We start from the raw sequence: 25,875 nt of genomic DNA, 5'->3' as shown, positions 1-25,875 counted from the left end.
TTGTTACATTTGTTTAAGCTGTGGAACATTTGTTTAAATGATGAAAAGATGTGTTACATTCTTTTATGTTGCATTTGTTTAACTCTGTAAAGCTGTGCTATTTTGCCTGTCTAAAACAACTGATTGGTCTAGTAAGATCTGAATGGCCAATATTAAGGCGGGAGAAAGGCCAGGCAGGGGAAACAGGCAGAGAGAATAAATAGAAGGAGAAATCTGGGAGGAGATCCAGGAGTGAGAGAAGAAGAGGCCAGCCACCTAGCTACACAGCCAGACATGGGATAAGAAGGAAAGAAAAGATATACAGAAATAGAGAAAGGAAAAGCCCAGAGGCAAAAGATAGACCTGATAAGTTTAAAAAAGCTGTCTAGAAAGAAGCTACAGCCAGGCATTCATAAGTAATAATAAGCCACCATGTATTTATTTGGGAGCTGGGTGGTAGCCCCTACCCCCCCCCCAAAAAAAAAGAGCCAAAAGAGTAAAAACAAACAGCTACACAGAAGTATGGAGAAAACTAAAGCTGTATTATAAGAAGCCACCAAGTTTGCAGAGAAATTACCACTTTGTATTCAGCACTGCACTGAGTTCCAGTTCTACAGTTTCACCTAAATCATTTTCATGTATAGAAATATTCTGTTGTAGAGGTCAGAGGACAACTTGAGCTGGATCTTCTGTCTTGTGGGTTCTGGGGATTGAACTCTATCAGGCTTGTTAGTAAGGAGCTTTCTCCTGAGTCATCTCACTGGTCCATGTGTTTTTAAACTTTATAAAGCAGTCTGTTCTTTAGAAATATTTTATTAATAGGCCTCTTTATCTAATAAATTATTAATTTGAAACTTAAAGTCAGCTACTGCCTTGCCCAAAGCCCAGTGGGGTGAGCTCTAAATCTGACGAAACCCTGGACCAATTATTCAGAAAGCTTGCTTGTTTTGTATTATCTGGAAGGAAAATGACAGTTTGACGGAAACATTTAGACATTTTCAAGGCAAACCTCAGTCTGTCTATATTAATGAAAATATAACAAATACAACTGAAAAGGTGTTTTTTCCTTCCTTCCTTCTGTTTTTCTGAGACAGCATCTCACTAATGGCCCAGACTGCGCTTTGGATTTATAATCTTCCTCAGCCTGTCAAATTCTGGGTTTAACAGATGTGTGTCATTGTGCCTGGCTGTTTACCTTCCTTCCTTCCTTCCTTCCTTCCTTCCTTCCTTCCTTCCTTCCTTTCTATCTTTCTTTCTTTCTTTCTTTCTTTCTTTCTTTCTTTCTTTCTTATGTGACTGAAGGTCTGTTAAATGTTAATGCTAGGTTTCTGTTGATTTACACAGGAAAACAATGAAGAACCGCTATATGGAACTCTATGACCTTAATAAAGATTTGCTGAATGGATATAAGATTCGATGTAACAACCACACAGAACTGCTAGGAAACCTGAAGGCAGTGAACCAAGCAATCCAAAGAGCAGGCCGTCTACGCGGTGAGTCTTTCCTGGCACCGGGATTTGTCTGTGATGTTTTGAAAGATGAGGAATTATGGAAGATTGTGGATGCATTATAAAAACTTACATTGGGTCCTAAAGCAGGCTGCCGTCAACACCCTAGAGCTGGCTGCACCTAGGTTTCTCCTACTCAGACTAAGTGCTCTAGTTTTCTCTAGAGAGATTAAAACAAAAAAAAAAAAAAAAAAAAAAAAAAACCCTTGTGGGACATAGTGGCACACACCTTGAATCCCAGCACTTGAGAGGTAGAAGTGGGCAGATCTCTGAGTTCTAGGCCAGCCTGGTCTACAAAATGAGTTTCAGGACAGCCAGCGTTACATAAAGAGACCCTGACTCAAAAAAGAAAATGAGCCAGGCAGTGATGGTGTATGCCTTTAATCCCGGGCACTCAGGAGGCAGAGACAGGCAGATCTCTTGTGAGTTTGAGGCTGGTCTGGTCTACAAAGCTATGTAAAGAAACACTGTCTCAACATCTCCCCCACCTCCCCAAGGGAAAAAAAAAAAAACAAAAGAAATGAAACCCTAAGTTCCTTTTCTAAGATCTTGCTGTAGCTGCTAAAGTAGTGGTTCTCACAACCCCTTGACCCTTTCACAGGGGTTGCATATTAGATATCGCACACATCAGATATTTACATTACAATTCATAACAGTAGAAAATTAGTTGTGAAGTAGCAATGGAAATAATGTTTGAGGGTCAAAAACATAAGGAACTGTATTAAAGGGTCGCATCATTAGGAAGGTTGAGAAGCACTGTTGAGAAAACTAACTTAGTGTTCATAATCCAAAGGAAGATAATAGCCTTAAATTAGGAAAGAAAAAAGAAAAAAGAAAAGGACTGAAAAGTAATGAGGCACGTTCTCTCCACTTCCAAAGTGTAGAGAACAATGGGCTAAGCCACAGGAAGCAGAAATACAGCCAAAGAGCTGCTGCTGTTCTGGATCAGAGCTTCAACGTCTCAGTCTTTGCTAGGAACAAGAGAGCTCTGATTCATCTCTACAAACTTGCTTTGTTTCTGGCTTGAGATGCTCTCCAAGTTTGTTTTGTAATAAATTCTGTCTTTTCTAGGAGGTAGCAAGTTAGTTTTTATGCTGTCTCCACCCTTGCCTTTAATCTTTCTTTTTCTTTTTTTTTGGTTGAGACGACAGAGTTTCTTTGTAGCCCAGGCTGTCCTGGAACTTGCTCTGTAGACCAGGCTGACCTCAGAGATCTGCCTGCCTTGCCTCCCTAGTGCTAGGATTAGCGGTATGGGCCACTATGCCTGGCTTGACTTTCAATTTCTAATTTCCCTTCTGGACACACTGACATGAGGTTTTTTACTTACACAGTTGGAAAACCAAAGAACCAGGTAATCAGTGCTTGTCGGGATGCAATTCGAAGCAACAACATCAACACACTCTTCAGGATCATGCGGGTGGGGACTGCTTCTTCATAGGAGAGCAAGACCGAGGAAGGAAGCTCCTGGAAAAGGTTACAAATCCAGACTGATTTGCTCCCAGTCACATCCTGGTGAATCCAGGCTGTTAAGGATGAAAACCATGGTAACCTATAACTAAGGACAGTTGCTCCATCTGACAGTCAAAGTCTCCTTTCATTTGACATCATTGTAGCACTGCTGATTTGTATGAAATGGTATGAATACCTTAAAATATCAGGGTGTCAGAGTGTAGCTTGTTTTTTTTATATGAAGTTAGTATATGGATTTATGTCCTTCCCCCTTGAAATTGTAATTAAGTTTTAAAATTTGAAATGGAGTATTCACTTTTTCATTAAAAATAAAAGATACTGGTCCTTGTTGATTATAAATTACCATCATAACAGAAATGTACAAAAACATCTTTATTTTGTGGGGAAAAACAAAAATACAGACATTTAAAATTTTTAATCATTTGATGGTGTGTGTAAGGAAAAACACATTTCAAGGTGGTCTATCAGTTAGGGTAGCATGAGCTGGCAAACAGATCTCCAAATGCACCACAGGCTGCTTGTTTTCATTCATAGGGACCCTGAAAGAGACTTGTGTAGGGAACCATATCATTCTTGTATGTAGCGGTGGCCTTTAGTCACTCCCTCAGGGCCCTGCCTGCAAGGCTGCCCTAGGACCTTGTGTTTGTTATCTCTACCCAACAAGAGAAAGGGAAGAGAGGACAAAGAGGAATCATACTTCCTGACACAGTGCAGGGTAGCCACACTGACATACTCAAGAGCAACAAGTAGTTGTCACAGGATGAGATTTCAATTAATTTTTGTACTTTTCCACATTGTTTTAATTTCTCAACAATGAGCATTCATATTTATATAATCTGAAAAGATAGAAAGCTGTTATCTTTGGAGGGAAATCCATCTCGAGGCAAAGGAGTTACAGGAAACTAGAAGTTCACAGCTGGACACAGTGATGTACTTTTGTAATCTTAGCAGTTGGGAAGCTGGGGTACACACAGACACCCTTCTCAAAACACCAATAAATAAAATAAAAAGGTATTAAAGGCTCACTATTAAGAACTAAAAGAAACATGCCATTGGTCACACAGAAAGTAGCAGAGCTTTTATCAAAACGAGTATTAAGCGTCCACATTTGACGCTTGCCCTATGCCCAAAGCAGCAATCAATTAGGATCAGAATGAAGCAGTCATGAGCTGAGGCAAGCTCATCGTGCAGCTATGACAGTGTACTTGGACAAACAAGGCAGAAGCTTTCAGGCTTCCAACCTGTACAGCATGTTAAAAATACTCTATATTCAATAGCCTTAGCTTATATAATAGAACTCCTTTATTTTTACACATTGTGTAACTGTACAAAAATATTTCCTTCAAGTTATTTTCAAATTTTAAAAAAAAAACTTTCTGGAAATTTTTTAAAAACTAAGACACACACACACACTGGCTCAGACACTTATGACTGTCATCGTCACTGCCAACCCCCTGTTCTACTGTGGTCTTCAGGGGCAGTATATGCACATAAATGCCAGCTCCCGTGGCCATGCCTACCTCTGGAGTACCTTGTGAAGAACCTGCCTGGAGCCACATGGGAGTTAATGCCTTAACAGCAGTGCACTCTGAGCAGGTAGTGTGTGATGAGCACACAAAAACGGTGGCCTGCTATCAACCGTTCTGTGATTTCAACTCAGCCTTGTAAAGGTCTTGCTGTGGTGACAGATCATAAGCATATGGAGATTAGGAGACGGTTTAAGATTGAGACATAGGTCTCCGGAACTGGAAAGGCTGGGTGGTGTTGGATAATGCTAAGATACATGCTTTGGCTCATATGATGCTTTCATTATCTAGCACTTCCCCTGGGTCTCCCTGGAGTCAATCCACTGATAAAATGTTAGATAAATTCATTCTTTCTCCCCCATTCATGAGAATACACCAAAAACCAAGAGAGCTGGATACAGTAGGATACTGCTATAATCCTACTACATAGGAGCCTGAGGCAGGAAGACCTTGAGTTTAAGGTCAGCCTGGCCTGCAGAGTGAGTACCTGTCTCAAGAGAGAGAGAAAACAAACAAACAAACAAAAAAACAAACAAACAAACAAACAAAAAAAAAAAAAAAACCAAGGAAAAAGAAAGCAAAAGTGACTGCAGGTATAGCAAGGTCTGGGTCTGAGTCTCAGCATCCCAAACTGAAAGGAGGAGGAAGGGAAGAATTGGGGGAGGGAAGAGGAGGAGGGAAAGAAGGAGAGCCTGCCTTCAGTCTACAGCAATTCAGAAAGGGCAAGCTTCAGAATTAACCATTAGCAACAAAGCAGTCCTAATTGAGCACTACTCTGTGGTTTACAATGCTGTGGAGTCCAAAACAGGATACATGGACAATGCCCATCACTGCCTGGCATGGGACGACAACCTTTGAACGTCTTCAGGATAGGCTTTTGTTTTGTTTTCTGAAACAGGGACTCATTATGTATTATAGCTCTGGTTGTCCTGGAACTTGCTCTGTAGACCAGGTTGGCCTCAGGCAAACTCAGAGATCTGCCTGCCTCTGCCTCCCAAGTGCTGGGATAAAAACATGTGCCACCACTACCCACTCTTTGTTTTTGAGATAAGGTCTACTATTGCGCAGACTGGCCTTGAACTCATTGCGTAGCTGAGGATAGTCCTGAACTCTTGATCTTCTTGCCTCTAACGCCTGAAAACTGGGATTAAAGTTGTATACCCTCTCAGTGTTGGTCTCATATTATTATTTAAAATTTACTTTGTTTATGATTAATATCAGAACACCTAAAACTTGTAAGTATTCATTAGGCTATGAATGTTAAACGTTTTACTTAATGGGGCAAAGAAAACAAATTGAAGCCCATCTTTGTAAAAGACAGATGGCATTTGGATGGAGTTTTAAGACATGAAAGAGAAATGTGAGAAATCTAAAGGTTCAGTGCTTTTCCTGTTAGGAAGTCAAGTCCACACTGAAGCCTGCAAGGGTAGTCAGAGACTGAGAAAGCAGCAAGGGGTCAGGTGGGACAAAGCCTTTCAGCCACTGTGCACACCCCCAGTGGCAGGAGCTATGTCACAGCCCCATGGAGCAGAACAGGCAGCAAAAAGAATGGAAGCAAATTGAGGGCTTCTAATAATTCCGAATTGGCTTCTTAGCACTAGTCTTTCAAAAGGAAGAAAAAGGCAACAAGCTTGGCCTAGCAATTAGGAACACAGAGTCACTGGGAGGCGAGGCTAGACTCACAGAAGCCACAGCTCCAAGTCTGGAAGGCAGCAGACCAATGGTTCTCAACTGTCCTAACGCTGGAACCCCTTAATATATATAGTTCCTCATATTGTGGTGTCCCTAACCATAAAATTATTTCATTGCTATTTCATAACTGTAGTTTTGTTACTGTTATGAATCATAATGTAAATATCAGACATGCAGGATATCTGTTATGCAACCTCTTGAGAAGCAATGCAGTAGACACCTAAGAGTAAATACACAGGGCAGTAAGCAGTCTGTCCTCCTGCTCAGCCATGTAATTCCCAGGCCCATGTTAGTTTTTAGCCAGATCTTTCCCAAGGAAGCAACACTACCCACCTAAGACTACAGTCCTAAGAATCAGGGTAGAACTCATCCCACAGTGGGGAGCAGTGTAATGACTCAAACTGTGTCACAGCTCTCAGGCTCAGTGTGGACAGGGTTATACATGTTTCTACAATCACATGTAAGTGAAAAAGAAAAATCACTGGGAACACTGATGAACCTTGAGGGTCTGTGCTAAGTGAAACAAGACAATTACAAAGGGATAAATACTATGTAATTCACTCAAGAGGCAAATAGTGAAATTAACAGAGAAGGGGCAGCAGCGAGTGAGACTGACTGTTCAAAGGGCACGGAATTACACTGTGGGAAGATAGAAACATTTGAATGAGGATGGCAGTGATGGATGCACTGGAGCACATGCAGGGAGTGGTGGGCAAAGGCAGCTCATGCCTATCCTATGTTGGAGATGGAGGTGGGGGAATCAGTGGTTCAGAGCTAGCCTGGGCAACACAGTAAAACCCTGTCAAAAGAAAAACAAAAAAAACCTCAAACCAAAAAATAAAAAAAAGTTAACCTGCTGAACTTTGTTATTATGTATTTTACCACAAAAAGAAAGAAAGGAAGAAGGAAGGAAGGAAGAAAAAGAGAAAAAAAATCACCAAACTTAGAAGGAAGTTGCTGAGGCAGTCACTATAGAACCAAAGGATATGTACATAGCTGGAGGCCAATGTCTAGGTTGAGTACAATCATGAGTTTCATAAAAAGATGACCCAGATTTGTTTTGTTATGGACAGGGTCTCACTGTATGGACCACACTGACCTTGGAACTGGAGGTCCTCCTTCCTCTACCTCTCAAGGCTGGCACTACAGGTATGCATAGCACAGTCCATAAAGCCTGTTCTGAGGACACCGTTACCCTGCATGCTTTCCCTCACTCCACGGAGACTCCAGGTTCCCAGCATGATGAAGTGATGCTAGTTGGCTTTGCCCAGTCCTGTTACTCATAATAGACAAATGCAAAGTCCCAGAAACCACTTCTGTTTGGAAAGGTTTTCTTTTGCTGGAGGCTTCGGTGGTTAATGTGCTTCACAAATTTCAAAGTTTCTCTATCTCTGTAGACCAATGCCAAGGAATTGTTTTCTGGATTCACTATGAGCAGCTAAAACAGGAAACATGAGACACATCAGAACGTAGAGCTCTTAGCTCTGCAGCCATTTTCCACAGGCAGTTTCCATGAGAGTATTGAAGCTGGGGATGAGGTAGCCTTTCAAAGATCCCTCATTAGGAGACCAGCTTTTCCCTATCAAGATATTTCCAATAGGCTCTGCCTCACGAGCAACACTCAGAAAGGTTCTGACTAGTTAATGCATTTGTCCCACACAGCCTGGAAAGATTAGTAGGCATGAGCTAAACTCATAGGTTCTCAGTAACCTAGAACAATACTTGGGAATGGATTTTCCTTTCAGAGCTTTACTGCAAGCTGACCATTTCCTTGCAAAATTAGAGCCACTGCAAGGCAGGCCAATGTGTATTTATTAGCTAAAAACGCTGGCTAAGGTAATAAATTTTGTGTTTCTTGCCAGTTGTGCTGGCTCACACCTGTAATCTCAGCGCTTGTTGGGTGGAGGCAGGCGTAATATCGTGGAAAGTCTGAGGCCAGCCTGCGTGAAATAGTGAATTTTATTTAGGCCAGCCTGAGCCATATAGTGAGACCCTACCTCAAAACACAAAAACAAAAAACCCCAAAGTCCAAACCATTAAGTAAATAAACTATTAGGTGTCTTAAGACAAAAACATCTTCAAGTATTAGGAGAACTTGCTATGAGAAAGGAGCCTCTTACCTCTTCATCTTCACCTTTGGCAATGTAGGAAGTAAAGCCACCATATTCTGGCTCCCAGCCTGACAAGGGGAAGACAAACAGCACTAAGCTCACACTGCAAGACTGATTACTTGCTGAATAACAGGGGCCCTGGAACTTAGGTATTGGCATTTAGCATCTGCTATCGTGGATTCCCTTTCCTTTAAATGCCTCATTTCCCAGACAGCTGAACTTTGAACACAGGCTTACTATTTAATGTTGAATGAGAAAATTAAAGGAGTTAAATGTTAGGTATACTGATAGGGGTGATTATATTAAAGGTATGGTCTACCTTTCCATACCCAGGTATAAGTCTGACTTGAGGACACTGAAACTCATGATTCCCCCTCCACATGCTTTATAACTGTTGAGAGCGTGGCCACAGGGACATACTTATGAGTTGGATCAGCTGGAGAGTCCCTCCTGGACTAAGGAGACAATTCATTGCCTTGTTTTTTCCTACCTTCACAGCCACAGTACAGAAAGAGGTCCAAGGCAAATTCAGTCTTGCTGTTGTCGTGGACTAAAGTGTAGTGACCAGTTTTCCAATGCCTCAGCTCCCCCTGGCACATGGGAACACCTGAGTCTAAAAATACACAAAATAACGCCCAGCAAATGTTTTACTTTAGTACAAATGCTTGACTACAAGGGAATGCTGATTAGAGATGATAGGACATCACATGGAAACCATTCTCACAATCCTTTATCTGGCCTGCTGACCCACCATAAAAGGTCTTGTGACAGTCAGAAGTTATCAGGTCTTACTATTTAGTGGGCGACTGTTGAGTTTCAATCTCTCTCAATCTCTCTCTCTCTCTCTCTCTCTCTCTCTCTCTCTCTCTCTCTCTCTGTTGAGATGGTGTATTACTATACAGACCACCAAATAACTTCCCTCTGCCAAATGAATGCTGTGATTAAAGATGTGTGCCACCAAACCTGGGTGAGTTCCAATTTCTTACATTTGAGATGAAGCAAAGATTTAATCACAAAATATATCAGCAGCTAAATAAACCTTGAGTGTACTTTTGTTTGATCTTAAAGCAGAGAAGAAACTTATCATCTCAACACCAAAGCAAAAACATGAAAGGTGAATAAACAGACTGATCACTAATCTTCTTGTTGTCTTTTTGGTGTTGCTGAGGATCAAACTGAGAAGTCAGGGATGCCAGACAAGCACTTGATCACTAAGCTGCACCCCCAGCCCCTCTTGCTGCCCTCCTTTTTAAGAGCTAGGGCCTTCACAAAGCCCAGAATAGCCTTGAACACGTAATCCGCTTACCTCAAGTTTCAGAATTCTGGGATTACCATGTACCATCATGCCTAGCTTTGAGCACAAAAATATTTCATAAAGTCCAAGGTTAGGGATACGGTTCAGTGGTACAGTGCTTATCTCACATGGCCAAGCCTTGGATTCTATTCCCAGTGCCACAAAGACAAGAACCACAAGATTACAAAACACAGTTGGATTCCCCAGGGACCCATTGTCTCTTGGTATAGACCCAGCTTGGCTCCTTCCCGTGGATCCTCTCAGCCCTCTCTTGTAGCCCATCCCCAGCTACAGACACCTGGAAACATACATGTCTACCTGGGGCCCCCAGTGAGCACACTGGGATGGGACACAGGTAAACAGACTTTTCTCCTCTGGTTTCTATTATGATCTCCCCACTTTCATCTGTGTATAGATGTGACCTCTACCGTCTCCTAAAAGAACTCAGGATCCAGGAGAACTGACTTTGTTCCCGAGGCAGAGACAATAGGACAGTAGATGTTCTGGAAGTATCTGTTACATGGACTAAGGATAAATCCTTTGAATGCAGAATGGTTTCAAGTAAAACTAAAGGGAAGCCCTAACGCCAGCTTACCTTTCTTTGCTTCATCTTCCTGTGGTTCTAGGTTTGCCTGTTCACCACTCTCTTGACTGTGGCTGCCAATAGCTGCCTGTTGATTCTCAGACCCTGAGGGGCTCTGGCTAGTCCCTTCTTCAATGCCATCAGCAACACAGGCTGCTTCCCCATCTCCTTTGTCCTCAAGCTCATCATCATCTGATGGGGCCAAGAAGTGGAGCTTCAGGCCGGTGAAGTTGGAGAGCAGCAAGAACAGCGCCTCGGAGCGAAACAAGCCCATGCACTCCTTCAGTATATCAGGGAGATTATTTTCTTCTGCTTTCTCATAAAACCTAAAAAGCAGCAATGGCAAGCGCTTCAGTCCCACATGTGAGATTACCCATGCAATCAAAGCTGTCATTAGCTTTGAACCTTTCTCCCTAAATGATGGGACAACTTATGAGAATGGTGAGACCCTGCTAGGACCTGCTGCAGCATATCCTGGGGAACTAAGTGTTATGGCAAGTGTCTGACTGGAGATGAGCTATGCAGATGAAAGGGAGGCGCTGAATAGAGATGGAACCATCTGTGATGGTCACTTTTACCTTTTATTTGGGGGACCACGGCTATTCCATTCCACATCTCCTTTCTCCAAGGCATCACAGACCTTTGCAAATTTCTCAGGCTGGAAATTAAGCAAATGAAGAAGTTATCAATTCTTCCTGCACTCCTTCACTCCTCTGGCAGGAGAAGCTGCTCTGCAGAGTATCAGCTGGCTGAGTCCTAAGAAGTCCATTTGGATATCTCCTCTTACATACAAGATCTTCAGGGCAGCTTTAGCTAAGAGAGCTAAGTATCATTGGGCTATTATTCTATGAAGTGTTTGTAAATTTATTATTAAAGAATTTTTAAGGAAGGTGTTGTTGGTATACACCTTTAATTCCAGCACTGGGCAGGCAGAGGCAGGTAGATCTCTGTGGGTTTGAGGCCACCTTGGTCTACAAAGGAAATTCTAGGTTCTAGGACAGAGAAAGACTACTTTAAAAAAAAAAAAATTTTTTTTTGCATGTATGTGTGTGATGTATGTGAGTGAATACATGCATCCATGCATGTGGGTGGAGGCTAGAAAAGGAACTCTTCTAGACAGGTCCCTCACTGAACCCAGAGCTTGTGGTTCCCTGACTGTCTCCGCACTAGGCTGGTGGCCAACAATTCCAATAATCCTCTTGTCTCTGGCTCCAGAAAACAAACATGTGAACACATGGGTGCTAGGGATCTGAACTCAGATCCTCATGCTTGTGAAACAAATAGTCTCACTCAATGAACCATTTTCCCGACTCCTAGTGATTATATAGCATATGTTAAATCGCTAATCATTAAATCTCAAATTCCTAGTGACACTTTCCTTGGACACTTAGGATGGCAGAGGAAAAGTTAAAACTGCATTAGCCAGTAGCGCTGCAATGTACAGTAATACAGACTCTCTTGGTCCCAGCCTGGACCCTTCATTTAATAAGCTTTTAAATTTTGAATAGTCATATGTGGTGATATCCTGTTTGTTCTCTAACAAATAAAGCTTGCCTGAAGATCAGATTAGAGGCCAGGCAGTGGTGGCACACACCCTTGATCTCAGCACTTGGGGGGTCACATGCCTTTAATCCTAGCACTAGGGAGGTGGAGACAGGAAGTGATATGGCTTGGCAGAGAGGGGAATGTAAGGCTGGAGGAGACAGCTCAGCCCTTTGGTCTACTCTTTAGTGGCTGGCTCCTTTACTTTTCTCATCTTTTAGCATTTACCCCAATACCTGACTCTGGATTTTTACTGTTAAGACCAATTAGATTCAAGCTTCAGTGTATTACAATGTAAGTGATGGGGATGTCTTCTGTACATATTTCTCTTATTGGCTGATGAATAAAACACTGTGGCCAACAGGGCAGCATGATAGGTGGGTCTAGGAGATGTGGAAGATTCTGGGAAGTTTAGGTGGGTCTAGGAGATGTGGAAGATTCTGGGAAGTTTAGGCGGACAGTAGTCATGATGTGATTCTGGGAATGGAGGACGCAGCCAGGCGTTCCCAGGTAAGATAAGACCACATGGAGATACATAGATTAATAGAAATGGGTTAATAATTAAGACAGAGCTAGCAAATAAGACACCCTAGTCATTGACCAACAGTTTCATAATTAATATAAGTCTCTGAGAGTTCATTTGGGACTGACACAATTGTGGGACCAGTCTAGCAGGAAAGAGTTATTGTAACATATACGAAACTGGCTTTCTATTGAAATAGATCCATAAGAGACTTTACATTAAAAAATTATTTATTATTTGTTATATATATATATGTGGGTGTTTTTTCTGCATGTCTATGCGCTTGTGCATTGCCTATGGCACACTGAATTCCATGGAAATGAAATTACAGACAGTTGTTAGATGTTATCATTTCTATAATGGTATAATGCCTCTCAAATTCTATAATATTCAATGTCAGCTATAAAATTCTGACAGTCAGTTTATATAATCCCTCCAACTTTTTCACAGAGGAAGAGCTCTTAGGATTGTGAGTCCACAGTATTATGAAGCACTTTATCGGCATGTGATATCTCAGACAGCTCCCATAACTTTGCAAAAATGCCAAGGCAGGCATCATCCCATCCCAACCAACAATATAATAAATATCTAGTGTGCTCATTTGCTCAGGATAGGGAAACCTGAGCTAGGACATGACTTCTGACTTTAGCTCTCTTTCTACTCAAGTTGCCTCATGGTCAAACATTCACTATTAGATCACTATAAGTAGCAATCTATCATTAAAAAATTAACAAAATACCATATTCATTAAATGAACAGAAAGAAAACAAGCTAGGCACCAAGCCCTTTTTAGGGCAGAAGTGCATGCATGCGTGTGAGTGTGTGTGTGTGTGTGTGTGTTTAAGTGTGTGTGTATAAGTACCAGACAGCAATGCATTTGATTTGAAGAGAATCACATAAACATCTGAACTCTTAGTGCAGTCAGTTTTAGCAAGATGACATGCCAAACAACACATATGAAATAGGCTATGATGGCCTACCTTAAGAAACTCCTTCAGGAGAATTTCAGACCTTTCCTCAAATTCTTCTTGAATTTGCATTTGATAATCCATTTCCAGATAAGCAGGGTTGATCCACTCATACAGAATTTCATGCTTATGAAAAAGTAACAGATACAAGAGATCCATTAATATCTATATCTTCTGTTCTTACATCATTCCACAATCTTCACTTTTTACATTTCTCCTATCCAGTCCAAATACTAGAAAACTCTGAGAAAAATATTATCAAAATGTATTTAAGAAAAAAAAAAAAAAAAGGAAGTTCAAAGTCTAGTTTCAGCACTTGCAAGATCAAATTTTAAGATCAGAAAAACAGATTATGTATATAGTTCATCAATAGAATGCTTTGTTAGCATATGCAAGGTCCTTGGTTTAATTTCTAGTACTGTACAATACATGTCAGCTCACATGGTCCTCACAATAGTAAAATCAGAAAAACCACTAATATACTCTAGTACATAAGATAAGAATCCAATTAATTTATGCTTACATCTTGTGGGATATGAGGGTTTCGAGGGATTGGAGGTTCACAGTAGGTGGGAGGCCTGGTTAATGAAGGACCATGAAACCAGCCACTTAGAGATAAACGTGATTTATCTTCAGACAGGACTTCAGACACCTGCAAGAGCAAGACCAGCAGCATATCAACACAAAGGATGCAAAGTGAAGACACTGTCTAAAAGCACATTAACTTGAGACTCCATGAAGCTAGTGAGTAGCAACTTAGTGAGATGGTAAGTCCAGCAGGAAGTGGACAGTGGGCGATCGGGAAAGCAAGATCCTTGACCCTTCGTGCCTATAAATTTGTCCTACAATATATACCTGGTGAAAGGATATTGGAGATACTTCAAAGAAAACCAGTTTGTTCCACGAAGGGAGAAGGGACTTGACAATCTTCTTTGGCTGAAAGTGTTCTGCATCAAGAAAGAAGACTCTATAAATGGGCTTGTTATCATCAACAATTTCAGGCTTCTTCATCCAGCTCTTGACATTCTCAAATTCTCCCTTCTGTTTCACTCAAACTTGCTACTCTGATATATGACAAGTGCTTCCACCACTGTCCACTATTATTATGATGATGATGCTTTTGGAATTTTATTTTTTTTTAAACAAAATCCAGAATAAATTCAAAGAACCATCATCAAGGATATAGGTGCCAGATATAGACCAACCAAGAGGATAGCTAGGAAAGTATGCCTTAGAACCACGAGAGACTTCATCACTTTCCTGTATCTCTTTAAACTATGGCTAGCACAGCTGTTATTCATTGACCTAGCTACTGCACCTAAAAACCATGGCACAGGTAGCTCAGTCATGCAAAGCCTCGGTTGAAGGACCACCCCATATATACATGGACCATTCTATGTCCATCAATTAATGATGAGAGCTGAATTAACTTCTCATTTTCCTATTCAACCTGTGGTGAGTTACTCACAAAACTGAGCTCATGTCAGACAGGCTGCTGTGGGCAGATTCACAGGCACAAGTAGCTTGGTATACTTATGCCCTTCCACTGTCAGTACACAGAACAAGATCTACTTCTTATCTTAATCAGCTTTGTCCCTGGAACAAATATTTGAAATATAATTTCAAGAGATGGTTGTTAGGGATAGCCTTAATTCTACCTGTGGTAGTCACTGTGACAAATACATGTTTGTTTGTTTGAGACAGTGTTTCTCTGTGTAATATCTCTGGTTGTCCTGGAACTCACTTTGTAGACCAGGCTGGCCTGGAACTCACAGTGACCTGCCTGCTTCTGCCACCTGAGTGCTGGGTAGGATTAAAGGCATGTGCCACCACCACCCAGCTAAATACATGGTTCCTATCTCCTTTGACACATTATATGTTAGAATGGTGATCCTGAGGCTGGAATTCAGCTGGCTACTGAAGGTGGTAAATGTGCATTTTACCATCAGTGTTGTAAAGGTCCAGGGTGCCCCCCAAGTTCCTGTCCCAGGATGGGACCAGGTACAGAATGAAAGCAATCCGGCGCCCTTCCAGCTCATCATCATGGCATAGCAGAGCATCTGCAATCAGTTAAAGCATAATTTAGATCACTGTTCAGAGTAGCTGTTCTCTGCTTCTCATTCAATCAGTCCCCCGATATTCATCTGTAACATCAACTCCAGCTTTAACTGTCTTGCAATTTTAAAATGACACGTTTTTTCTTTTGTAAACATAGCAATAAAACCCATACAATACAGAAAGCTTTATAAATAATGAATACTCACAGATCTACAATAGTTACTAACACTATTTTTCCACATTTTAAAAATATTTTTCTCTCATATGTGTATTCACTTAAAGAAATTGTATGTTACAGTTGTGGGTTATAGGCTGACTTCTTTAAAATTACAGAGCAAGTGCTTTCCCATATCAATATGCACCCTAGACATCACTTTTCAATGGCTGCACAGTTACTGCATTATACCGACTGTAAATTTACCTTTTCTAATTGTATTTCTATTAGTCATTAAATTTTTTATATTTCTTGGCAATTCCAAAGAATGCCTTAACAAATCTTACTGTTCTAGGTTCCATGAATAAAACTCAGATTTCAGGATTGGGGGTAAAGCACCTTTATTTAACCCACTGAACCAAGCCCTCACACTGTCCTGATGCCTTTGTTCTTGTTCTCATTAACTGCCTAATTTAATTTTCTAAAGTCATTTGGTGGGGTTGAACAAAGTAGGCATCTATGCAGGATGGTACAGGGAAAAAGGTTACAGTGAACTGTAACCATTTATACATGATGGGATTGATCCAAGAAGTAAATATGTTGAAGATAATGGGAGCTAGGTGCTGCACAATTGAAGAAGGTTTACAGTTAAGGAAAAGGAATGTAGAATAAACCTTGTGGTATTCAACTAGTACCGGAGAAAGCAATATGAATTCAGTTATGTGTATATATTTGTGCATATGTAGAGGTACATATTCTGGCATTTTCACTGGAAGAGTCCAGGTGACACCTTAGTGACACAGACTGATTCCAGTTCTTGACTTTCAAGTATCATTCTTTACTAAAAGGAACCAGGATGCACTCTAGGTCATTCTAGACCTGGCATGGGAAAGAAGAGACACACCTTGAAAATCCTGCTTTGCAGAAATTAGGAAATTGAGGCTACAGCTTGGAAGTATTATTTGTCTAGCAAGTTGAAACCCTAGGTTCAATTCCAGCAGCAAAACCAACAGCATGTACAAACATAATATGTACACACAAATCTGACACTAGTGTCACGTATGTCATCCAAGGCAACATCACTAATAATGTGAGTCACTTTGAACCATCTAGCAGAACTAGGAAAAAAGAAAGCTCAGCATTAGCTACTATACTCCTTCCAAATGTACGCCTCAAGAAAGATCACCCAATCACAAGGAACACCAGATAAGCCCAGACTGAAGGAACTGTTAAATATAAAAGTCTTCTGAAGCATCAAGGTCCTGGAAGTCCTGGAGAGGCCAAGAGGCTATTTTAAAGGGGGCTCAACAGGCAGGACAACTAAATGAAGTGTGCCATCCTCAACTAGTTCCTTTTGCATCAAGGACCAAATAGTGACAGATGAACAAGGCCTATAAATTAGATGGGAACAACACTGGGCTGTTAATTTTCTTACTCTGAAAGTTCATTACTGTCATGGAGGAAGAATGAGTGAAATGTTCAGGCCTATGGAATCCCAGGACTGCAACTGTCTTTCAAATAAAGCAGGAAAACAAATGATGTGTGCTATGCCTGCCACTTCTATTTAAGTTTGAAATGACTTCAAATTGAAAAAGAAAACAGGATGGGGTGGCTCACACTTGTAATCATAGTATTCAAGAGATTAGGCAAATGATCTCTGTGAGACAGAGACCAGCCTGAATTAAAGAGGGAGACACTGTCTCAAATAAAAGAAAGAGTAGTAATGATACATAGTAGTTTTTCTTATGTATTACTAAATTTATCTCTAAAATGTTTTACCAGTTTAGATTTTGCCAAGATAGCTATTTCTGCATAGGAGCTGAGCCCTTACTAGGAAGACCCCGATGCTACCTGGTACACTGGTGTTATTTTTTCATCACTGTGGAGTTAAAGCCTTGAAATCTTTAGCTAGCAGGGCTTTATCCTCCTTACCAGTGAACTCATATTTAGCACAGGACATGTCAACGGTTGGTTCTAGGTCAATGCTGGAAACCTTGGAAAGCCAGTCCCGAAAATCTTCAAACATAAGTTTCCTAGAAGTGTGAACAAAAGACAACTTGTTAAGCCACAACATGGACTTGATCTGGAGCCATGCCACTCCTATGCTCATTCAAGAGACCTGTCCTCAAATTTCATTCCCGACCTTGAGAGATGCTCCAGTTTAAGCTTGCAAGGTGGCTAGTTCCCAGAGAAATAATGTAACTCTCCATTTACCACGGTGAGCTTGCTCCAAGTCTCCTGCATTTCATTCCCTAGCTAGCAGTTTTGCCTTTGGTATATTCTCTTATACCAGCACTTTGACCTTTGTTGTCAGTCACTACATCATTGTTACACTAAAAATCACCCATTCTCAGACAGGCTTTTCAGCAATAAATGAGAAAAAAAAATTGCTTTATTTTTACACATTTTGCTTCTGAAACCAAATATGTGGGCCTTTCCCTGATACCTACCTATTTTTGGAAACAATCAGGACACCTTAAAACTCAGTTCAATTCCTACACTATCCATAGGATTAAGGGACCAGTTTCACAGGATTGGCCCACCCTCAGACCCAGTGAGAAGACCAGCTGATGAGTTGGACTGATGGGTATAAATAGGAGGTCCCTACAACACCCTCCTCACAATGATCACTGGATATGTAATTTTTTTACTTACTGTATTACCAGTTTATTATAAAATGGCACAACTCAGGGACTGGAGAAATGGCTCATTGCTTAATAGCACTTCCTCTTCTTGTATAGAACCTGGGTTTAGTTCCCAACATCAGTATCAGGAAGATCACGACTATTTATAACTCCAGTTCCAGGGATCTAATGTACCTCTGGCCTGCAAGAGCACCTACACACATGAACTCAACTCAGGTATACACACACAAACAATACTTTTTTTTAAGTGACAATTCAAGAACAGTCAAATATAAAAGATTCACAGCATAAAGAAACAGAACCTCTTTTCCATCTCCAGGGCATCTCAGGAACTTATGGACGCTTTGCTACATAGGCATGATTGACTAAATAAACCACTGGCCCCTGGGGATGTTTGAAATAAGGTCCTGTTTTGTAGCCCAGGCATTGCCTACAATGTACTATGTAGCCCAGACTAGACTCAAACTTGTAGCAATCCTCCTATGTCACCTACCACCCTCCTCATTTTTTCTGGAGGCTGGAATGGTTAGAGCTGAGAGCTGTAACACTCTTAGTTATCTTCCTGGCAACTGTTCCTTCTTCCCTAACCCGTTGAAGGCTGTCCATTACTGTAAGCTCAGGTGTGGTAGAAAACTTTTTTTCCTAACAAAAAATTCTCCATTTATCTTTATTAATCTCAACACTTAAAATGCTAAATTTTAGGAGGTTGCTGCCAAGAATGGGGACTAAGATCAAATATGCATTTCCTGTTATAAATCTCAGTATCATATGCACTAATACATAAATTGGTACGAAATATGAGTTGCAGTTAACACATACGCAATATTTCTAGATAGAAAGAAATAACTTGTACAGGCTGCTGTCATATATGGGAGTGTCTCAGAGAGAAAAAAGAGGGAAAAAACCACTCTGTAGATAGATGAAAAACAGCTATTATAAAGCATGTGCTCATTATGGAAGAAAAAAAAAAGTTCCAAAGAAGTAAAAGGAAAATGTTTTTAAAACCTCTGTAATCCTGTTAGTCTATTCCAAGTGGTTCAGTTTGTACAAGGACATACAGCTTATGTCTGTAGCCTTTGATTGTAATAACTATCCTCTTACATATTCCCCAAGGGGAGAAAATATTGCTAATTAAGCTAGAACAAAACTGCAACTTTAGAGGACAGTAGATTTTAGAGATTTTTAAAAAGTATCATTGAATTGAGAAAATAAAGTGTGACTATTTTGTTTATTAAAATTCATACATATAGTAATAGTTGCATAGATTCTTATATGGAATCTTTGAATACTTCTTTGTTTTGCCACAATCAATTACTTTATAAAATGTGCATCCTTCCAGGTTTGGAGAGATGGCTCTGGTTAAGAGCACCAGTTGTTTTTGCAGAGAACCTGGGCTCAGTCTCCAGAACCCACCTGCTAGGTACCATAATCTGTAACTCCAGTTCCAGGAGTTCCAACATCCTCTGATGTCCAGGGGTTCTGCCCACATGTGGGGCATGTGCATACATGAGGCAAAACACCCATAAGCACAATCATTTTTTAATGCATACTTTTAAGGGATTGGTACACCATCTTCTAAAGGATGGCAGTAGTATGCAAATGTATCTAACTTGTCTACACTTGAGTTTTAATTTTTAGTACTTCTTAGGTTTATGAGCAAAAATACAACCTCCGTTGTTACTTTGTTTCCATCATAACAAAGTAAAACATTTATTATTAAGAACATGTAGCCAGGCATGGTGACTTATGTTTGTAAAATCATAGTACTTGGTAATCTGAGGCAGGAGGATTTCTGTGACTTTCAGGCCAATGTGAGCTACATACATACCTGAGCTAGACCTGCCTGAGACCCTGTCCATAAGGAAGGGAAAAAAGAAAGGAGGAAAGGGAGGAGGAAGGAGGAAAGAAGAGTAATTTAGCCATCAAATAAGTGATCCAAGGCTTGGATTTCTACCTTAGCTCTCTCAATTTTTGTTGGGTTGTCTTGAAGAAGTTATTTAGTTTCTTAGGGTTTGTTTCTTCTTTACCAAATGCAATAATATCAACAAGGACTATGTGAACTAACAAATTACTCAGTGCTCTGCCCAACATACTTGCTTACCTTAAAGCTGAGATATGAGGCTCTTTTCTCTTCTTCAAATCATCAGACTTGATCATAAAGAAAAAAGAAATTTCCTTGTTACAGCATATTGGATGCAAAGAACAGTGAGAACTCTGATAGTTCTGTTAGTGCTCTAGTAGCATGCCTGCCTGCTTACTGCCATGATGGTCATGGACTCTAACCCTCTGGACCCATAAGACCCAACTAAATGCTTTCTTCTATAAATTGCCTTGCTCATGGTGTCCCTTCACAGCAATAGAGGAATAACTAAGACAGCATGGTATCTTGAAAGGAAAGTGAAAATACATCTCTAGGAAGGAGGAATACAAATGCTTCTAAAAGATCAAGGATTATCTGCCTTTGTAGCATAGTAGGTATTGTGTTAGTCTCATAAAACGTCAAAGAATGACAAGTGAAGGCATTATTTACTAACGTGGGGGCTAAAAGTGACCTTGATAAGTGTAGTGGTAGAGCTAAAAGATAAAGCATGCTTACAAGAGGGTGAAAGGAAAGGATGAAGCTGTTTGGACAGCCCTTAAAAGAGCGGTCCTATTGGGTGTGTTGTCACAGGCCAGTAATCCCAGCACCCAGGAGGAAGAGGCAGGAAGAGTTTCAGTTTGAGGCTGGCCTAGGCTGTATCTAGAAACCTAGTCTCATTAAAAACAAACAAACAAGCAAACAAAAATCAAACTAAATAAAAAAATAAGCGAGCAAGTGAACAACAGGACGGAAGCTAAAGGGGAGAGTTAGAGAAAGAACTTTTAAATTTTTATTTAATTGAAAAAATTTTAATATAAAAAACAAAAACACCCCCAAAACTTAATAAGGCTTTGTTATTGTTGCCATATTAAACTGAATGATCCAAAAGGGAAGGAAAAGTTTACGCAGTTTCCTATTTGTAAAACAGGAACATTACACTCCTTTACAGGACTCTGTTGAGGACTTAATAATTGAAATATTTAGACTGTCATATAGTATGCGCTAGTAATGCTTAAAAAAATATAGCCATATGGTGTGGCTAACACCTTTAATCCCAGCACTCAACAGGCAGAGACAGGCAGATCTCTGTGAGTTCAAGGCTAGCCTGGTCTATAGAGTGAGTTCTAGGACAGATGGGTTTACACAGAGAAACCATGTCTCAAAAAAAAAAAAAAAAAAAAAAAAAACAACAATACATATATCAATATATATCCATGTGATATATATTATATTTGTACATATATTTCACAAATCCTAATGTCAGATTATTACATGGTTAGAATATGCCAGAGATCCAATTATCTGTTAAATTTACAGCAAATGCAAAGAAAAAGTATACATGTGAAGAGATCATGTCTAAAAGTGAGCAAGGTAAAAATTATTCACAATAGGTAATGGCTTTCCTCTTTTCTTCATCAATCACTCAGAGTCAGTTTTTGCTTTTTCCTCATGCTTACTTCACATTAACAAAATCCCTTCACTTGTCAAATAGCATCAAATAAAAACCATTCTGGGGTTGAGATGGCTCAGACTTTGCAATGTTTGCCTTGTGAGCACAATGACTTAGGTTTAATACCCAGAACCCACAGAGAAAAAGCTGGGTGGTATGTGCTTTTAATTTCAGTGCTAGGCTCACTAGTCAGCCAGCCTAGCCTATTTGATGAGCTTTAGGCTAACGAGAAACCCTGATTCAAAATAAAGATGGATGGAGCCTGAGGAATGGCACACATGTATATCCATCCACATTGCCGAATGAACCAACACACACACACACACACACACACACACACACACACACACACACACCTACCTCAATTTAGTAATCAAAGGTTGCTTAGGATTGAAAAGTTGATATAATTATAAAAGTAGTTAACTGTGTTTCTTTCATTAACCTGGTAAACTTTACTGGAATAAAATTTGATTTGCATTTATCTTCTAAGCTTTTCATCACTCATATATTTAGTATGGATAATTCAATCATATGTACAAGGTCTACAAATTGGATTGGGGTAGGATACCAAGCTAACCAGATGATCAGCTCTAGTGGAAAAAAATGAGATGTCAGTCACTCTCTTATTCCAGATAAAATCAAAGGGGAAATGCAAAGAGAATTCTTCATCTGCTTCATCTTTTCTGAATTTTCAAAATACTTCAATCTTATTTTATGTGTATGGGTGTTTTGTCTGCATGTATGTCTGTGTAAAATGGTGTCCTTGGAGGCCAGCAGAGGGTGGTGGATTCCCTGGAACTGGAATTATAGATGGGTGTGGGCAATCGTGTGTGCACTGTGACTAGAAGGAAGGTCCACAGGAAGGGCTGCCAGTACTGGTAACTGCTGAGCTATCTTTCCAGCCCTTTAAAAAAATTTTAAGCCCTATATTAAAAAAACAGTGATTGCTATATATTGAAGATGACCCCACAATGGGGACACCAATGGCGTGTATTTCTGTGCTAGACCAGGCTATCTCACCTCTCCCCGGCAACAAGGTTTCTCTGTATGTAGCCATGGCTGTACTGAAACTTGTTCTGTAGACCAGGCTGGTCTTGAACTCCCAGAGATTTGCCTGCCTCTGCCTCCTGAGTGCTGGGATTAAAGGTGTATGCTGTCTTCTAAGAGCAGGAATAAAAAAAATTCTGGTTTCAAGATAGCCTTTTGGAAACTAAATTATACTGTCTACCAAAAAAAGAAAAAAGAAAAAGGAGAGTTGGGGGTACAGTGACAGTGTGTTTAATGTACTCAAGGTTTTTTGGGTTCAAAACAGCACTCCTACTCCTACTCCTCAAAGGAAAAATAGTTTCCCTTTCTGCTTGATATATTGTAATGCAGAATATTGTAACTACAATACATCAAGTCATAAAAGCAAAGGCATGAACTCAAATTTTTACGGTTATTATCTTCAAATAAAGACTTCACCATGCCACCCACTCCTACATATACTTCACCCCTTTATGATATACTCACTAGCCTAAAGCTAGCTAAAGCATTTCTTGACTTCTATCATCTCTCAAATACCCACCCCCTTTGGGGGTTTTTCCAGACAGGGTTTTTCCATGTAGCTTTGGCTGTCCTGGAACTCTATATGACTAGCTCTATAGACTAGGCTGGCCTCAAACTCACTCTTGCCACCATCTCCAGGCACTATCATATCTATTATTGTAGACATTAGAGGGTAGAAATTACTGAAATCCTTCCTTATAGCAATTACAACAACTAACACTGGATACACTGCTTATGTTAAAGGAAGCAATACTAAACAATGGCAAGGTGAGCTGGGTGGTGGTGGCACACACTTTTAATCCCAGCACTTGGGAGGCAAAGGCAGGAGGACCTCTTTGAGTTCGAGGCCAGCCTGGTCTACAAAGCTAAACAGAAAAACCCTGTCTGGGGGGAGAAAAAAAAGGGCAAGGTGAAGAATCTTCAAAACAAACTTAATCTACAACTTTGAATGTTTTAAAAATAATGAATTTTAAAAATTAATTATATGTATGTATGTGTATTTGTCTGTAGGTGTGTGCATATAGGTGCTCTTGGAGGTTCGTTAACCACCTGATGAGGTTCCAGGAACTATACCTGGGTCCTCTGGAAGAGCAGTAAACACTCTTAACCCAACTCTTAAGCTATCTCTCTAGCCACCAGTAATGAAAGATTTTATAGGAATTTCTGAGCAGGAAGAGCTAAAGTAATAGGAATAAATACCTGGTGGAACTTATATAAATCATTATACTTTTCATGGAAGTCCAGACTTAAAAGTTCCTTCTGAAGTCCTTCTAGGAAGTCTTGGCTTTGGATGAAGTTCGGAATTATACAGTGAGGAAAAGGATCCATGTCCAAGACAATAGCTTCTGTTAGGAGAAAAATATTACTTGTGTCATCTTCTGTGTTATACCAAGTAGCATAACAGAATACAAAAGAAGACAATCATGAATTTTTGGAAACCTAATATTTAAAGTTTAAGATTCTGAGAAAAGCCAGGCTGTGGTATCAAACTCCTTTAATCCTAGCACTTGGGAAGCAGAAGCAGGAGGATCTCTATGAGTTCAAAGCCAGCCTGGCCTACAGAGCTAGTTCTAGGGCAACCAGTGCTATACAAAGAAAGCCTGATTTGTGAAGAAAAAATAAAATAAAATAAAATTGTAAGCTGTGTAATTCCTGTATCCATTCAAGACTACCTTTCTCAGATACTGTGCTTAAATGCTAGTCTTTAATGAGTGGAGGGAATATAACTAAAGGAAGCTCTTGTTTATTTTAAAGTTCATTATGTTACTGATTCTTGCATCAATGCATTTTAGACTCTTAACTCATTTTCTCCAGAGCAAAGTAAAACCAGAATAGCAAATTAAACGAGAGTGGCAAAACTGGCTGGCCATTTTCTCTTCAATCCTGCCCTTCCCCCACCTTTTTTTTTCTGTGGGGAAGAAATGACTACATTAATACATATACATATGTGTGTATGTATATACATATGTACATACATACATACATACATACACACATATATATATATATACACATATCAGTTGGTTTATAACCTTCTAATTGATTTCTCTTCCACTAGATTATCAACCTATGTCTACAACCAATTCTGATCTAGTAAGAGCCTGACCCAGGGGTGCCTCATTTACTTTCTCAACAACTGAGGAATAGATAATTCTGTCACTTTGCCTATGCAACAGATGAGGAAGCGGAGAACTCTCTGTGTCCAGAGAGCTCATGATTTGCCTTTTTAAAAACACGCAAACGAAACAAAAAAACAAAACAAACAAACAAACAAACAAAAAACAAACAACAACCAAAAACTCCCCAAACCTAGCAAACTTGGGAAGAAAGTTCAAGACGCACTCAGCCAGATTCACGTTGTTTAAGGTAATAACTTGTAGCTAAGTCTGGAATGATGGTTCCTTTCAAGATATTTTCGTCTCATGCCTCACGTAGTCAAATTACAAGGCACGTGAAAATCGGTATCTCCAGGTGTTAGCTCTCAACATCTGTGCTGGTTAGACGACTATTCGACACTTGCCAGTTATTTACTTGGTCTCAAGGAAACACTTACAAATGCCTACGAGCACTAGTTTGTCAATTCTACCTTCCCGAGGGGGAATATTATTAATTACGTTTTATAAAAGAAACTGACGCTTTAGCAAAGTTAAATGCATTGCCCAATGACGTACAATCAGCAGAGAGATTCTATAAGTGATCTCTGATTCTAGAACTCGACCCTCAGTTTACATATCTTCTACTTCCCCATACTCCCGAACTTATATTTTCCTTCCCAGGCTTGACAAATCAAGTAGAGTTTGGAAAGAACCGAGCAGCAATCGGGCCGGAATTGGAATGGCTATGGTCCTTCCCACGCCTCTTCTCCCGGCCGCTCCTCCCTCACCGCACCCCATTACCATGGCTGAATGGCTTCCGGCAGCTCCAGGCTTCAGCCACCTGCTTCCTCACTGTTTCTTCCGTGACAGCGTCCGAAAACTCCGCCGCTACCTGCTTCTTTCCCTTCTTCATTGGCCGCGCTGAGCCCGGATCCGCGGGCCGCTTCCCGTTCATCTCCTCACCATGCACACAGACCCATGCCAAGGAAGTCAGTTCACTACTTCCCTCCAGAAACTACAGTTCCCGAAATGCCCCATTCCTTAGTCCCAGCATCACCCAATGGGAAGGCAGCAAAGAATGAGGAGGCTGGATCTAGCCATAATTAACCAATGGTAGATCAACATACTGCACCACCCTGCCAGCAACTA

At 40.4% G+C, this 25,875-nt stretch overlaps 2 protein-coding genes across 4 annotated transcripts in view; one reads left to right on the top strand and one right to left on the bottom strand.

Moving 5' to 3' along the window:
* Bbs2 (Bardet-Biedl syndrome 2) overlaps nt 1-3,380 on the top strand; it is a 37,700-nt gene extending 34,320 nt beyond the window's left edge. The window contains exons 16-17 of the mRNA XM_051195141.1: nt 1,324-1,472; nt 2,819-3,380. Coding sequence (XP_051051098.1) covers nt 1,324-1,472; nt 2,819-2,925 — 256 coding nt within the window. The 3' untranslated portion in view covers nt 2,926-3,380. The remainder of the gene's footprint in view (nt 1-1,323; nt 1,473-2,818) is intronic.
* The window catches only part of Ogfod1 (2-oxoglutarate and iron dependent oxygenase domain containing 1), a 29,401-nt gene extending 3,650 nt beyond the window's left edge, over nt 1-25,751 (bottom strand). Inside the window, exons 1-13 of one of the 3 annotated variants that reach the window (XM_051195142.1) lie at nt 25,528-25,751; nt 23,831-23,976; nt 20,155-20,201; nt 17,341-17,441; nt 15,140-15,256; nt 14,052-14,143; nt 13,720-13,848; nt 13,209-13,322; nt 10,742-10,821; nt 10,176-10,489; nt 8,777-8,899; nt 8,296-8,354; nt 4,242-7,613 (exon numbers count right to left, since the gene is read on the bottom strand). In XM_051195142.1, the coding sequence (XP_051051099.1) occupies nt 7,452-7,613; nt 8,296-8,354; nt 8,777-8,899; nt 10,176-10,489; nt 10,742-10,821; nt 13,209-13,322; nt 13,720-13,848; nt 14,052-14,143; nt 15,140-15,256; nt 17,341-17,441; nt 20,155-20,201; nt 23,831-23,976; nt 25,528-25,681 (1,638 nt within the window). In that variant the 5' untranslated portion in view covers nt 25,682-25,751 and the 3' untranslated portion in view covers nt 4,242-7,451. Of the gene's footprint in view, nt 1-4,241; nt 7,614-8,295; nt 8,355-8,776; nt 8,900-10,175; nt 10,490-10,741; nt 10,822-13,208; nt 13,323-13,719; nt 13,849-14,051; nt 14,144-15,139; nt 15,257-17,340; nt 17,442-20,154; nt 20,202-23,830; nt 23,977-25,527 lie in introns of those variants that run through there. The other 2 variants (XM_051195143.1, XM_051195144.1) reach the window with 2 other exon arrangements.
* Nucleotides 25,752-25,875: the final 124 nt, after the last annotated feature.

This window comes from Phodopus roborovskii, unplaced genomic scaffold, assembly GCF_943737965.1.
Source record: "Phodopus roborovskii unplaced genomic scaffold, PHOROB, whole genome shotgun sequence".
Classification (NCBI taxonomy): domain Eukaryota; kingdom Metazoa; phylum Chordata; class Mammalia; order Rodentia; family Cricetidae; genus Phodopus; species Phodopus roborovskii.
The sequence above is the reverse complement of the archived record's forward strand: the minus strand, read 5'-3'. Positions and strand labels throughout refer to the sequence as shown.